This window comes from Chaetodon trifascialis, chromosome 10 (genome assembly GCF_039877785.1).
Source record: "Chaetodon trifascialis isolate fChaTrf1 chromosome 10, fChaTrf1.hap1, whole genome shotgun sequence".
NCBI lineage: Eukaryota > Metazoa > Chordata > Actinopteri > Chaetodontiformes > Chaetodontidae > Chaetodon > Chaetodon trifascialis.
In genome coordinates, this window is record NC_092065.1 from 3,737,272 (window position 1) to 3,750,849 (window position 13,578).

The 13,578-nt window shown below is 42.8% G+C and overlaps 1 protein-coding gene across 2 annotated transcripts in view; it reads right to left on the reverse strand.

The window, feature by feature from the left end:
• Nucleotides 1–472: 472 nt before the first annotated feature.
• pik3c2a (phosphatidylinositol-4-phosphate 3-kinase, catalytic subunit type 2 alpha) overlaps nt 473–13,578 on the reverse strand; it is a 44,116-nt gene continuing 31,010 nt past the window's right edge. For both annotated transcript variants that reach the window (XM_070971338.1, XM_070971339.1), the window contains exons 15-33: nt 13,390–13,532; nt 11,268–11,459; nt 10,968–11,061; nt 10,748–10,842; nt 10,159–10,339; nt 9,821–9,925; nt 9,159–9,251; nt 8,792–8,921; nt 7,581–7,717; nt 6,621–6,790; nt 5,735–5,891; nt 4,614–4,723; nt 4,032–4,239; nt 3,788–3,912; nt 3,455–3,572; nt 3,269–3,350; nt 3,059–3,165; nt 2,846–2,971; nt 473–2,635 (exon numbers count right to left, since the gene is read on the reverse strand). In XM_070971338.1, coding sequence (XP_070827439.1) covers nt 2,453–2,635; nt 2,846–2,971; nt 3,059–3,165; nt 3,269–3,350; nt 3,455–3,572; nt 3,788–3,912; nt 4,032–4,239; nt 4,614–4,723; nt 5,735–5,891; nt 6,621–6,790; nt 7,581–7,717; nt 8,792–8,921; nt 9,159–9,251; nt 9,821–9,925; nt 10,159–10,339; nt 10,748–10,842; nt 10,968–11,061; nt 11,268–11,459; nt 13,390–13,532 — 2,556 coding nt within the window. In that variant the 3' untranslated portion in view covers nt 473–2,452. The remainder of the gene's footprint in view (nt 2,636–2,845; nt 2,972–3,058; nt 3,166–3,268; nt 3,351–3,454; nt 3,573–3,787; nt 3,913–4,031; nt 4,240–4,613; nt 4,724–5,734; nt 5,892–6,620; nt 6,791–7,580; nt 7,718–8,791; nt 8,922–9,158; nt 9,252–9,820; nt 9,926–10,158; nt 10,340–10,747; nt 10,843–10,967; nt 11,062–11,267; nt 11,460–13,389; nt 13,533–13,578) is intronic.

Here is a 13,578-nt window from a genome sequence, read left to right on the forward strand (position 1 = left end):
TCTTTACTGTAGGTTTCAGATACCATATTAAGCGGTTATAATAGCATTGTTTCGATTTCTGGCAGTAGTTCGAGTGGTAGACAGAGGTTAAGTCAATTGAATGTGAGATTAATGAATAGATAACATATGATTCCTGGGCTGATATCACAAGTTTGTATTTCCACGATGTAAATGTAACAATGCATGTGACCATTTCTTACACTGAAAGGAAGAAGTTGGCTTGTGACTGCAGTGTCAATGAGTTGAATTCTTGAACCAGCCGGCTAAATGCAGATTGGTAATTCTCCTTAAAGTACAATGTTGGCGTACTCGCAAGAGCCAACTGTAGTTATATCATAGAACTGGTCTGAATGAGTACAAGCTTTATATTACTATTACACTTTGAGACTTTTTAGGTAAAAGTACATTAAAATAGCACAATGTAAGACAGTCAGACAGCATTTCATACAACAGAAACAAAGTGCCACATCATTTGTTCCAAAAACATTTAATATGCTTTAGGAAAGAGGGATTACAGTACACACTGATCCATTCGGGTTACAGGTCACCAATTAAGAATAAATAACTGGCCATGTTAATACAAACTCTGCTTGCTTTCTTTGTACAGTCACTAAAAGAGTGGATCAAGTCACTAATATTCATAGTGTGAGTGTTGCTCTTAGATCACAAATGTCTCAAAGATCTTCTCTTAAAAAAAAAAACCTTTTCAGATAAATTCCTCTTAATTTCTTTATTAAACATTAACAACAATTTCTAGTTAGCAAGTGGAGAGGAAAGCAGCTAATCTTTTGCTCAGGATCTTGTTCCCTTTTTTGTGAAGACGTTTTAAGATTAAGTTGCCTTTTCAGCGCTGATCTGTGTTCAGTTTGCCTGATGGTCCCTCAACATTCAGAAAATTTTCTCACTTAAATATCATAAAACTCGACTGGATCTGGACTTCACTGGCAGTTTAAGTTATTGAAAACCTTTTAACCAGATCATCATCATGGCGTCATGACACCACTGTTATGCACTGGGGGTGAATGTGGTATTGCTGCCTGAGCTGAAACAGCCTCACGTTCAGACTCCAGTTGTAAATCAGCCCCTAAACTTCATTTAGAAAACTCTGAAATGTGGTTTTAAACCACCTGAGGGAAGCACTGAACTGATTTTTTGACCAGAGATAGCGGGCAACCATAATCTCTTCATTCAGAGCACAGACAAGAGCGTGTTCCAAAGCTTATGATACAAATTCCCCTTTAAGGTGTGCTGTGTGAGAACAGTCAAGTAATCAAGAAAGACCTGGTAGTGTGCATTTAGAGGCAGTCCACTGTTACAAAAAAACCTTTACAGTGCTGGTGCAGCACCAAACCTGGTCTGGAAGAACTGCTGATATAGCTTTACAGAATATAGATATTTCTTGAATAAGGACTTATCAGATTGTTAATAGAATATATATAGCAAGGCCAAGATGAGCATTAAAGAGATTGTGAGCACAAACAAAGGCACCCTGTTCAGCTCCCTGCTCGGGAGAGTGGTTTGATTTGTTGTCCCTCTCATCACTTTTGGCACATTCTTGGGGAATCATAAGGTCACTGTTGATTTCCTGGAATCTGGTGTGTTGGACTACTCTACCTAGAAGTGTCTGCTGCAAAGCAGGAAACCCTGATGCCTCCTATTTGTCTATATAGAAAATAAACAAGGAAAATGTAAAAATGAGCCCCCTTTCTATCCCTTAAAAAATAAATGTGTCAATCTATATATACTCTTCTCAAAGTAAGCCGTTTTGGTCCTCTAATATCAAAATGTACAAAACATTACAGTTCTTCGTTATAGTTTAGGAAAAAGAGAGACAAAATAAGTGGAGATTGTTTGTCACAGAAACAATCTTGATTAGTTAAAGAAAAATAGTGAAGTACTGAGAGCAGGCTCCTCTTTGAGGGTTTGTGAATCGGCCTGTTCGGTCGCCCTTTGAGGGCACGTCAAAGGAGTCTTTAAGTCTGCATTCATGTCATATGGGAATAACCACAGAAGCAACATGATCATTACTAGAAGCAATGCCTTGGAGGTGTTCCACTTTGTTTGAAGCTGCAGGAAAACATGATGAAATTCCACAGAATCAGGCTGTTATTGATCAGTTATTCAACACATATGAAGAAGCAGAGCTGCAACCTGCCACGATGTCTTAAGAATACTAATTACAACATGAAAGAAATGCTCCACTGGGTTTGTTAGATCTGAAATGAAAGCATCACTGCTTATACTTAAAATATGATGATGTCAGAAATCCTCAAAAGACTGAGGTTCCATCTCCAGACCCCGAAGCTCTGAAGTAGTATTTCTATGAACTGATAACTGAGGTGACCAGTATTTTCAAGTAAAGCAGCATCTGTCGTCTTTCCCATATGATGTGAATGCATCTTTTGTCTGGAGAGGCGGCGTCGATCCCAGCTTCGGGAGAGGCAGGTGGGGGTTAGAAGTAGGGGACGGCCGTAAGTTTGTACCACTTGACCGTCTCCTTGCTGAGGTCAAAGTCTTTGAGTCTGAGCGTGATGCCGCCCAGGAAGTAGTTCTCACGCAGCGACTCGGCACTAAGCACGCTCAGTTGAAGCTCCCGCAGGCCCAGGGTTTCCTTGCTGTAGCCACTGTACACCAACTGTGAAGGAAGAGGAGGGAAAAGTGAGTCTCTGTTCTGTCTGATGGACGTGAAGCTCTTATCTGGGTTCAGCTGAATTAACAGACAGAACAGAATGTTCTTCCCTGGTTTATGGTTACATTTAAAGAAAACAAAATCCTGGTTCCTGAGTTTAGAAATATATATACTAAATATATAGATATAGGCAATACTTCTTTAGATTTTCCTCACCATCTCATTGAAAGTAGGGTTCCTTGTTTTCCTTGAGATTTTTGTCTTGCGTTTGGAAGTCTTGTGTGGATCTGGAAGCAGGTAGGTTTTCACATATGGGTTAGGATCTGTTCCATCCTCAGAAACCTGAAAGAGAGCAGATGGGTTATTAGTAAAACCCTGATTCCAAACAAGTTGGCACGTTACATGAAACAATAACACACATGTGTTTACCAGATCTCTGATGTGCATGACCATGATGAAGAGAGTGCTGTTCCTGTAGGAGATTGACAGCTTCACTTCTCCTTCCACCCGACCAGAAGTGGGACTCAGTGGAGGCTCTGCAACAATCACATCAGAACATTTAGAAATAAAGGTAAATGATGTCATACAGTGAGTGTGTCAAATACTTGAAGAATGGGAATCAAACATGTAGGTGGTTACCTGCAGCTTTGGGTGTTGCATCCAAACCTTCGGTTTTGTCATCCCGTGCAATTGGATGGAAAAAGGTGTAGATCAGGTCACACTATAGACAGAGAAGATGAGATTACTTCACTGACTGGTACAAAATACTGACACTGTCCCACAGTTTACTGTTCAACGAGCATCTGTGTGTGTGTGTGTTTGTACCTGTGTGACCTCTGTGGAGCTCCTCATCAGGTTGTGGACGTAGTTGTTGAGCTCCAGCTTCCTCTTGGTTGCCACCTCTTTGATATGGGTGCGGCCGAGCACCATCTTGCTTGGGAAACTGAAGGTCAGGAGAGAATGAGATGTATTTATGATTCCACAGAATGGGATGCACCCTCCTCCTCTGTGTTTCTGCACTGATGGCTGCACAGCAATTTCACAAGATCGTAGAGGGAAGGTTTAGCTTAATTTGAGTCTCTGTGCTCAGCCCTGATGTTTCAGTATAGAAAAGTGCTGCTTAAGATAAAAAGAGCCACAGCGGAGGTGAGGCCTTACCTCGGCAGCTTCCAGAGAGGGAAGAGGATGGTGAGTTTGTTGTGGAGCTCCTGAAACTCATCAAAAGTGCGGAAGACAAACTGAGGCTCATTCTGACCTTCCCTCAGGATCCTCACCACATACGTCTGTAGAGAGAGGACAGGGAGGGACACAGCCACGCAATCAGACATCAGTCCTTTCACAGTTTACATCAGCAGATGTGACGGAACATAGAGTCAGACAAACATGATGCAACAAGGCTCACATAGTGCTTGTCGGGGTTGTATCTCTTCTGGAAGGAGAAGATGGAGGCGTGGAGGATGCGGCCCTCCTGTTTCAGAGTGTAAGTCTTGGGGGAGAACGACAGGATGGGCTCGTCGTTGGCGGGCAAACCAGAGAATCGCAGCTGGGCAAGGTTGTGGATGAAGAAGTTGAACTTGGTGGCCACACTGCCCAGGCTGGACTCGATCAGCCTGCAGAGGTTTGACATGCTGTCACATAAAGTCTTCACAAGGCAACAAACTCAAATCTGACCTCACAGGTCGGACACAAACAAGGGTCACCTGATGTGATTTCTAGTGTGTCAGGAGTTTTTGTTGCTGTCATATGAGACAGCGACAATTCTCTTCCATCCTATGCCTACACTGCCACCTGCTGGATTTTGAGTTAGTCGCAGCAAAGATGCCCAAATGGCATCTTTGCAAATGGGAGAACTTCAGAGGAGGACAAAATCCTCTGAAGAGCAGCTGATTTCTTGTGGCATTTCCAGTTCTGAGGTTGTGTAAGAGTCTGAGAAATGACATGTGACACTTTCCTCAAGGTGGAGAGCAGAAATTAATGCATTTACCTGGTGAAGAAGATAGTTGCTTCAGCATCTGTGTTGTGGGGCTGCAGGGCATCAAACACATACTTCAGATCCTGAGAGCCAGTCAGCTCTGGGAGGCCTGAGGACGTCATCTACGACACGAGGACACACCACAAAAAGAGATGAAGACACAAGTTCAAATACATCTTTTTGGTAATTTATTTAGCAGATTTACACACTTATTAACCATCATTTTATACAGCCACATTATTACATACAATCTACACATGTGTATAATAGAATCTGGATTTACTCCTCAAAATAGTGTACTCCATAATTATTGAATTCATTAATAGCACCAAACAATGGAATGATAGCGATGGCTAAGTGCTACAATTTCTTTTTGCATGATGGATCTAGCTTTTCAGAATAAAACCAGTCACAAAATTAATTAACTCATAATTTGCTTACCATTATTGCGGCTTAAATGTTTTAATGCATTATTTTTCCTTTTGTAAAGGCTGGGTTGAGAAGTGATACGACACTACCCATCGAGAGGCCAAATACTACAGCATATTGTATATATGAAGCAGTGATTTATTACGAAGGCGCAAGTGCTTTGTTTGCACATTTCCTTATTCTGGCTCTTGCAGGTGCAAGAAGGATACTTTAAAAAGGAGGCCAAAAACTGCTGACAAGAAAAAGAAGCTGAGGGCGAAAAAAGCGGTAAGAAAACAAGTCAGTCACAAAATATAAGAAGAAGAATCTAGAACAACGGAAGTACAACTAGAGCTGCGATGCCTTGTCAGTTAATCAGTTGATTTAAATCAATTAATCAAGTGAATTTTTTGAAGGAAAAAGGAAAAAATGGTCCCTGAGTCAAGCTTCTGCAGCGTGAGGATTTGCTGCTTTTCTCTATTTTATATCATTATAAAATGAAAATCTTTGAGTTTTGGACAAAACAAGACATCAAGACACTTCGCCTCTCTGGGAAATCTTGTCACTATTTTCTGACACTTTATAAACAAAACAATTAATTGATTAATCAGAAAAAAAAAAAACAAAAATGACAAAATGCCAACTTAATATATCTGTGCTCTATGCATGAATACATATATGAGTGTGTATGGTTGTGTATGGTTTACGTGTGTATTTTGTCTAACCAGAGACAACAGGTTGAGGAAAAGCCCGGAGTGCTTGCGGATGAGGTTGTAGGCCTGGCAGCACAAGTCAACAAACAGCTGGAAACGGCTGGTGGGACGCTCGCCTCCGTTGATGACGTACGCCATGTCAGAGGTCAGAACGAAAGGAGCTCGGTCCCTGATGGGAAAGACAAGGAGAAGAGTTAAAGCCAGCTTCTGAAGAAGGTTAGCCGAGAAGTAACAACAAAAGGTTTGTGGATCAATGGTGTTTGGTGCAAATCCTTCAGGATCAAGAGAGTGAATACACCTACTTCCCCACAACACTAGAACTACCTTTAAGAAAGTCACTACAAAGCAAAAATAGAAGACGGTTGTGGGGCAGTCCACCTGGACAGATCCAAGCTGGGAAAGAGGACTGTGTGTGAGCTATGAACCAGGTCATGCAGGAAAATACACATTAATCTTGCTGTGAAGAAGTACAGCAACCCCTACACCTGAAACTCAGTGACCCACAAGGGAATTGTGGGTCACAATATTTAGAAACAACCATGCTCATCTCACCTGATGTTTAGCACAAATTATGTGTCATCACTGAATGATTCCCTCTGGTGGTTCATTATAATATGTTAGCATGCACTACAACTGGGACATGTGGCTTTAAAGTCCATCTAAGGTAACAAACAGGCCAATGTTCCAACAACTGGGTGTAATCCTTTACAGTTAGCTGTATTAGCTTTCTCCACTGAGATCAGCTGGACCTTTCACATTTATCTGGTAACTTCCTGGTAATAAAAACACATTAATAAACATCCTGATACGCCTTTCTGGAAAAACCTTTAAACCCTGACAGCACACCAAAGCACGTGTTCAAACAAACACACCCTAAATGACCATATCTGATTTTGACCTTTTGAAGCTGCCAAACATCTGGGCGTGACCCAGGAACTTCCCGAAGTCGATGTGGAACATGTGACCAGTGGAGCGCAGCATAATATTGTCGTTATGGCGATCACAGATGCCCAGCACGTAGGTTGCCACGCAGCATCCCGCACATGAGTAGATAAAGTTCTCTGATGCCTGAAAAGAGAAAGAGATGGAAGAAACTGACATGAATACTCTTTAGGTCAGGCGTCTCAAACTCATTCCACAAAGGGCCGTGTGGCTGCAGGTTTGTCCTCCAACCAATCAAGAGCATGCAGTCTGACCAATCAGCTGTCTGAAGACTGAGATCAGCTAATGAAATGAGTCAAGTCTGGTGTGCTGCTGCTTGGTTGGAAAGAAAACCTTCAGCCACTCGGCCCTTGTTTGAGACCTGTGCTTTAGGTATTGTAAGTACAGCCATGGTGTAGAGTGAAAGCCATGATGTAGAGTGAAACTGGCTGCCTAAACTCTTAAGAAAGAAGGTAGTTTCTGACCAGACAGACAAAAGGTATTCCCTCCTTTTCCAGATGTTTCAAACACACCCATAGTGGAATAAGAGCACACTGTACTCACCAACCTAAAGACCAGCGTGTATGAGATGTTTATTCCTGCGTCATGGTCATGGTCAGAGGTTGTGAGCCGGGTGTACGCTTTCACATTTATAGGTGTCAAAGGTCAGAAATTCTACAACTGTTCTATAAACTTCAAGAGTACATGAACAGTGTGGGTTTTGAACTCCCACTCAGCCAAAACTTTGTGTCAAAGGAAAATTATGGTTTCAGTATTTGAGTCATGTCCCCCAGCCAGTTTACATTGTAAGACATTAAAAAGCAGCTCAGTACACTTCTTACTGAGTCAACAGTTGCTGTGGGGTTGTAATGGTAGTTTCACAGCTGTTTGCCTTTAAAATGGAGCACGCACACACATGCCTTCTGTGTTTTGATACCTTCTCATACTCATCCTCAGCAGGGTTGTACTTGCGGAGCCACTCCGCCAGCGGTTTGTCTTTGAAGGATCCGGTGACACCGTACTCCACCTGGATCTTTCTCAGGGTGTCAGAGGACGGCACCAGCTCCACCATGCCTGAACAACACATGGCCTTTATTAACAATCTGCTCTGTATGACGTTTATGATCAGTATGTCAAGCGGTCATAACCTCAGACTGTACTGACTTTGCCATTCCACAGTTAACTGCTTCTGAATCTAATCTATTCACCTAATCAGCCATTTTCATTATAGGTTGATTACGTTATCATTTCCGTGCACAATCTGAAAGCAAATGAGAGAGCTTGTGTGTTCTTCCTGTGTCCATGGTGTTTTTAATTTCAGACAGAAAGGTTGTTTCCTGTCTGAACAGCATAACTTCAAAATAAATGATTACTGTATTGAACAGTTAAACAGTTATATTTACCTATGTTCACTTCTTTTTACCTATCTATGCTGGAGTGTTTCTCCAGGATGTTTGTGCTTTGCTCAGAGATGGTACAAACAAAAGCTGACTGACGTGAGAGTGTCCGAGCCCATTTACACTATTTCACATCAGATTTTCACAGACAGATTTCCAAACTCTTTCCAAAGTTTAAAAGCTTCCAAGAGGCATTCAAGATGGACTGAAATCAGATTCTAGACACACTTAAGCCAGATTCTGAAAAGGTGCAATTGCATCTGTCTGTCCAAGAGACATGTCAGTAATGCATCCATGGTCTCTCTCCTGTCAGTGTGATAACAGCAGCTAAGGTTACTCTCAAATGACACTTAAATTTGCCACTGCTGTAGCGTTTATCTGATTTTCTGATCATTTCAAGCACTGAATGATGTGTTTGTGTGAGGGAGCTGTGTGACTGAACCTATAAAGATGAGAAAACTTTTGTCTCGCTTGTAGTTCTCAAATACGGCTCATTCATTTATGTTTGTGTTAGCATACGGATAGCTGCTAACTATTGTGAGATAAACTGGTAAAGTACAGGAGTTATATCAGGTGTATTACCAGCTCCTTCTGGATTGGAGGAGAGAGAGTGATCTGGCCAATAGAAACAAGCATACATGGCTAAATGTAAATAAAAGTGTCTTAAATCTCATGTGATTTTTATCCAGATATGATTCACTTAAAATGAGTATGAGTATGAATGGGGCCTCTGGATGTGTTTGACTGCTACCTTTGTCCTTGCCGGTGGAGATGCATTTGAAGTTGACGATGCGGAGGTCAAGTCCCTCCTGCAGCCAGATGCGGTCCATGATGCGGATCATCTGAAGAGCCAACATGTCCTGCCTCAGGTCTTCTCCAACCTGACACACAAACAGACAAACAGGGACATGAATTAGACCAAATTACTTGTTGGATTTCCTTTCAGCCACCAGGGGGCGCAGTGATCAGCTGAGAAGCATGTAAACAACAGTCAGATTTAATACACAATAACCTGGTCCAGTTTGAAACACTGATGGCTGCTCTGAAAGTTCATCTTCCACTGTGTGTCCACTGTCACTAATTTTCACAGTTCAAGCTCCTGTGTGTGGGTACAGTACCTTGAACATGACATTGATCTCTTCTCCCAGTGGGTCGGCGTTGACCAGGGCCAGCTTGAGGGGAACTGCGTTGGAGTTGAAGAAGGAGCAGGCCTATGCACACAAACAGACGGTATGGTTTAAAATGCTGCACTACATGATGCTGGTATGTTGTTTTTAAGATCCAGCCACAGGCTCTAATCCTGTCTTTCTTTGTTATTCTGAGATATGTTTTAAAGCAGCTTGTTTTGTCTGACCGGCCCAGAGGCCACAAACTGTATTTCATCATTACGCTTCTCCAAAAAAAGTCACCATCCAATGACTGAAAAACTTATTTTTGTGTAAAGAGTCGAGTAAAGGCAATCAGATTTATGTCTGCAGAACAAGTGGAGCTTTGTGGAATACTGTATCTGGATGATATCCATATCAGAGTCATGTGTAACTAGTCGTCTGCATTTATCTACCAATTGATGAGTATCTATAAGAGATTTTTGAGATTATATGCACACGTGTTTTATATTTTGTCAAAACTGTTGTTAAATGAGCCAATTTCCTCTGCGGTTTGAACCACTACGTTTTGAAAAAGAATACGTGACTGGTTTTCTGTTTTCTGACCAACAGTTCAGCTGGGACTCTTTTTTCTTCTGTGCTGTGTATTTTTATGTATTCAGTGCAACAGTTACCTTGACGTTTAGCTCCTTGGCCACCAGACTTGGGCTGAGTGGCAGTCGGCAGCTGTTCCTCTGGAAAAAGTTTTGAACATTTTCAAGGCCCTCCAGCAGCGCCACCTGAACACACACAAAAATACAAAAACACACGGAGATGTGATAAGACACAAACACACACACACACACACACACTACACAGTAAGAACCAGATCCCCCCCCCCCACACACACACAGACACAAACACACAGACACACAGATCCCCCCAACACACACACACACACACACACACACACACACACACACACACACACACACACACACACACACACACACACACACACACACACACTAACCTGTCTTGTAGACCCCCCGGCCTGTCTGACCCTCTCGGCCACAGCTCCCAGCAGAGTCACCAGGTGAGTCTGTTTCTCCAGTTCTGCTCTCAGCTTGGCTCCGCACAGACACAGCAGAGCACCCAGCACCCGCTCATAGCGCCATCCCCACGCCGGATCCTGCACAGCGTCCTTCAGTAGCCTGCAGCCAGTGCGCACATGACAAAAGGCAAGACTTAAGGGACGCCACCAACAGGGACACGAGCACAGCTTTCCCCTCAGCCTCTTTCTATGTGGTCCGCATCAAAGTGCTTAACATCATATAAAACTATTAATTTTTCCTGGCAAAAGTGCTGATATCCAACACAGCAACTCGAAGTGTAGTTCAGGAGGCTGAATTCTACAAATAACAAACCTTTTATTTCTTCATTCTCTAGAGAGAACCCCAGCACTGAGGTCATAGTCTTCAACAGATTATTAATTAGTGTATTTTTTGGTGCTCATCACATCTTGGAATACCATTTTTATCAGACTCAATTTTTGCAACATTTCCTTGCAGATGTTTGTTTGGAAATTGCTTTGACGGCTGGTTGCTTCAGTGCGAACTCACCAGTAGAGGTAGTGGGCAATGTTGATGTTGCCCTGTGCTCTGGACAGCAGGAACATGACGAGGGCATTCTTTAGGTGGCACTCAAACTTTAGTGCCTAAAAAGAGATGAAAGGAAAAAGTGACTCAGAACGGGGGTGGCAGAGTGGACTTTGCTTGGTAATGAAAATTTAAAGGCATGTAAAGTACTGTATGTCTGCGTCTATTTTTACTTCAGCTGTACCTGTACTAGCTGTGGCAGGTAGTCAGCCAGCTCATCGTCACTGCTCTTCTCAATCCAACTAACAGCCACACTTCTCACTTCTGTATCTGCAAACCTACACACATAGAACATACAGGGAAAATAAGACCCAAGCAAAGATCTGCAGACTGAAACAGAAAAATATCTTCCTCACTTCATCAGTACCATTGTGTGCATAGTAAAATATTTTCTGAACTATTCTTATGTTCAGTTCAATCATCTCAAAGGAGGACCTGCGGTGTCTAACACACCAAATGTGTGTTATGTGTGTACAGTGCATACTTTGAATCGAGCATCTCCAGCGCAGTGACAGGGGGCAGAGGGGGCCAGTGGTGCAACAAGGAGTGGATGTGAGCTATGCTGGCCCAGTCCCAGCTGGGCACACTGGCCAGCACCTTGGGGAGGCTGCTGGGGTGGTCCTTCCGACAGTGGAGCCGATGGTCCCATAGGAGCTGGTGATCTGCCCGCTTCAGCCTGGATATGGAGTAAAAACAGACGGAGGGGGATGTAAATAAATTACATTTTCAAATATACAAGGATCTTTGAATTGCGAATCTTTTTATCAGATTTACCCATCATATCTAACCAGCCCAAATTTTATTTTTATCTGTCGGTGTTAAAAAAGTACTTCTAGGTTGTGGAGTTTACTTGGCAGCATCAACAATGTTTAAAACAGACAACAGAGAAAGAGCACTTTAACAGAATCACACAGGAGCAAAATATATTAACAGCGATGTGATCATGAAGTCACTCCTGCAGAGTTTCTCACAACATCTGAGAAAATGTTCACATTGCGAGCGAGTAAAAAATTCTTACTCAAGAACCACAACTTGTATGAAATACAGCCACTTCCAACCATCTTCAGAGGGAATCCTCACAGTGTTAGAGTAGCTATTCAGGATTGAAAGTGTGTGTATGAGTTTGTTAAACATATTGAAAATGAAAGAGCTGGCATGTTCAGATAACCTGTGCAAATGAAGGTACGAGAATACAATCATATCATGAGACCTGAGAGTCACATGACACTGGTGACTTAAAAAAAAACACACAAGGAAACAAAATCTCTTCAACGTTACTGTCCAAGTCTGAAATTTCTTGGCTAGTGTCTGGTTCCTAAGAGCTGTGAGAGTGTGCACAGTGACACTCCAGGTCCTGTATGTCTGTGGCACACTGCAGAGAGGTCCCCTGTGGGTCCTGGATATCACGAACATATGGCCCTTTCTGAGCCAAAAAAACTGAGGGTGAATTCCTGTATCAGCGAGCATTTGTCTTTCTAAAGTTGTCAGAGATGATGGTCTGTACCCGACCTCCATGTATTGATAAAAGCAAAAAAATTCGCCTCTAAGGACTGATGGTATATTGCACACACTGAAACAACACATGAAACATCAGTGAGGCTGCAGCTCCACACGTCTTGTGCCAACAAAGGCTGCAGAAATGAATGGGCAGGACAGAAAGCAGGCGGTGAGAGCCCAGTGAGAGAGCTCTCTGTGTTAAAGTGCCGGCGAGTCTCATGGATGTTGGCAGCGTGGAGATTTGGCTGGCAGCAGGCATAAGAGAGCATTTAGCTGGGCCTGGAGCAGCTGGAGGAGAGCAGACACTGCAGCAGACAACATACAGGCGTTTATGGGGAAATGTGGCAGGCAAAGTCAGTGGCATCTTTCGAAATCTCTTCTTAAATCTAGTAAGTCCAAAGGATTTTGGGAGGTCTGAGGGACTGCCAAAAAGCTGTCTGCTGAAGGGGAAAATGTAAGGAGAAATACAGTTTCTGTGAGAGTGTCTGAAACTCTTATAACACTAAGTACTGTAATTTTAGAAAAAGCCCAACCTGCAGTCACTGGACTGCAATCACAGTTTTAAAAACTGAACTGAACACCTTTCAGAAGTGTGGTTTTGATTCCCCTGAGTTTACATATCCTGATAAGGTGAATATTACTACAAATATATGTTAAAGAAAATGCTGGTTTTATTAAAGAGCACTCAAACTTGTGCTTTACTTGTACATTCCAACTCAAACTCAGTGGAGTGCTCTTGCACACACACCCTCAGGCTAATTTTCCACACAGCGATACACTGCAAAGAATATCAGGCTTTCTGCATTTCTGACTCTTGCAGGACATTTCAATCACAATTTAAGAAGTTATTAGATTATCCAGTTGCTTCACGCCTCATGCTTATACAAGAGGCATGTCTGCACATCACGCTGAGCAACGTTAAGACCTGAACTCTTCAGTGGCATTAAATGAAGCCAGTGCTTTTATCTCAAATCACTCCTGCAAACCAAATTTCCCTTACAAACTCCCCGAGCTGAAGAGGTGGGAACTGCAGAAAAGGCGGACGCACTGATAGATAGAAATGCTGCTCTCAGAGTGCAGTTGTGAAAGCATGGGCGAGATCCTCATACCCGAAATTGGAAGCTCGGCTGCAGATTTTCTCCAGTTTGCGTCGCAGATCAGGGTCCAGCTCTTCCTGTGTGTGGGGCTCTGGGCTTGGGGCTTGCTTGGGTCCCATGTATAAAACATCCACCGCTGAGTTGGGGAAGTCCACCTGATGGTAACACAATTATCAAAGCTGGGATCAGTTTATTCCTCTG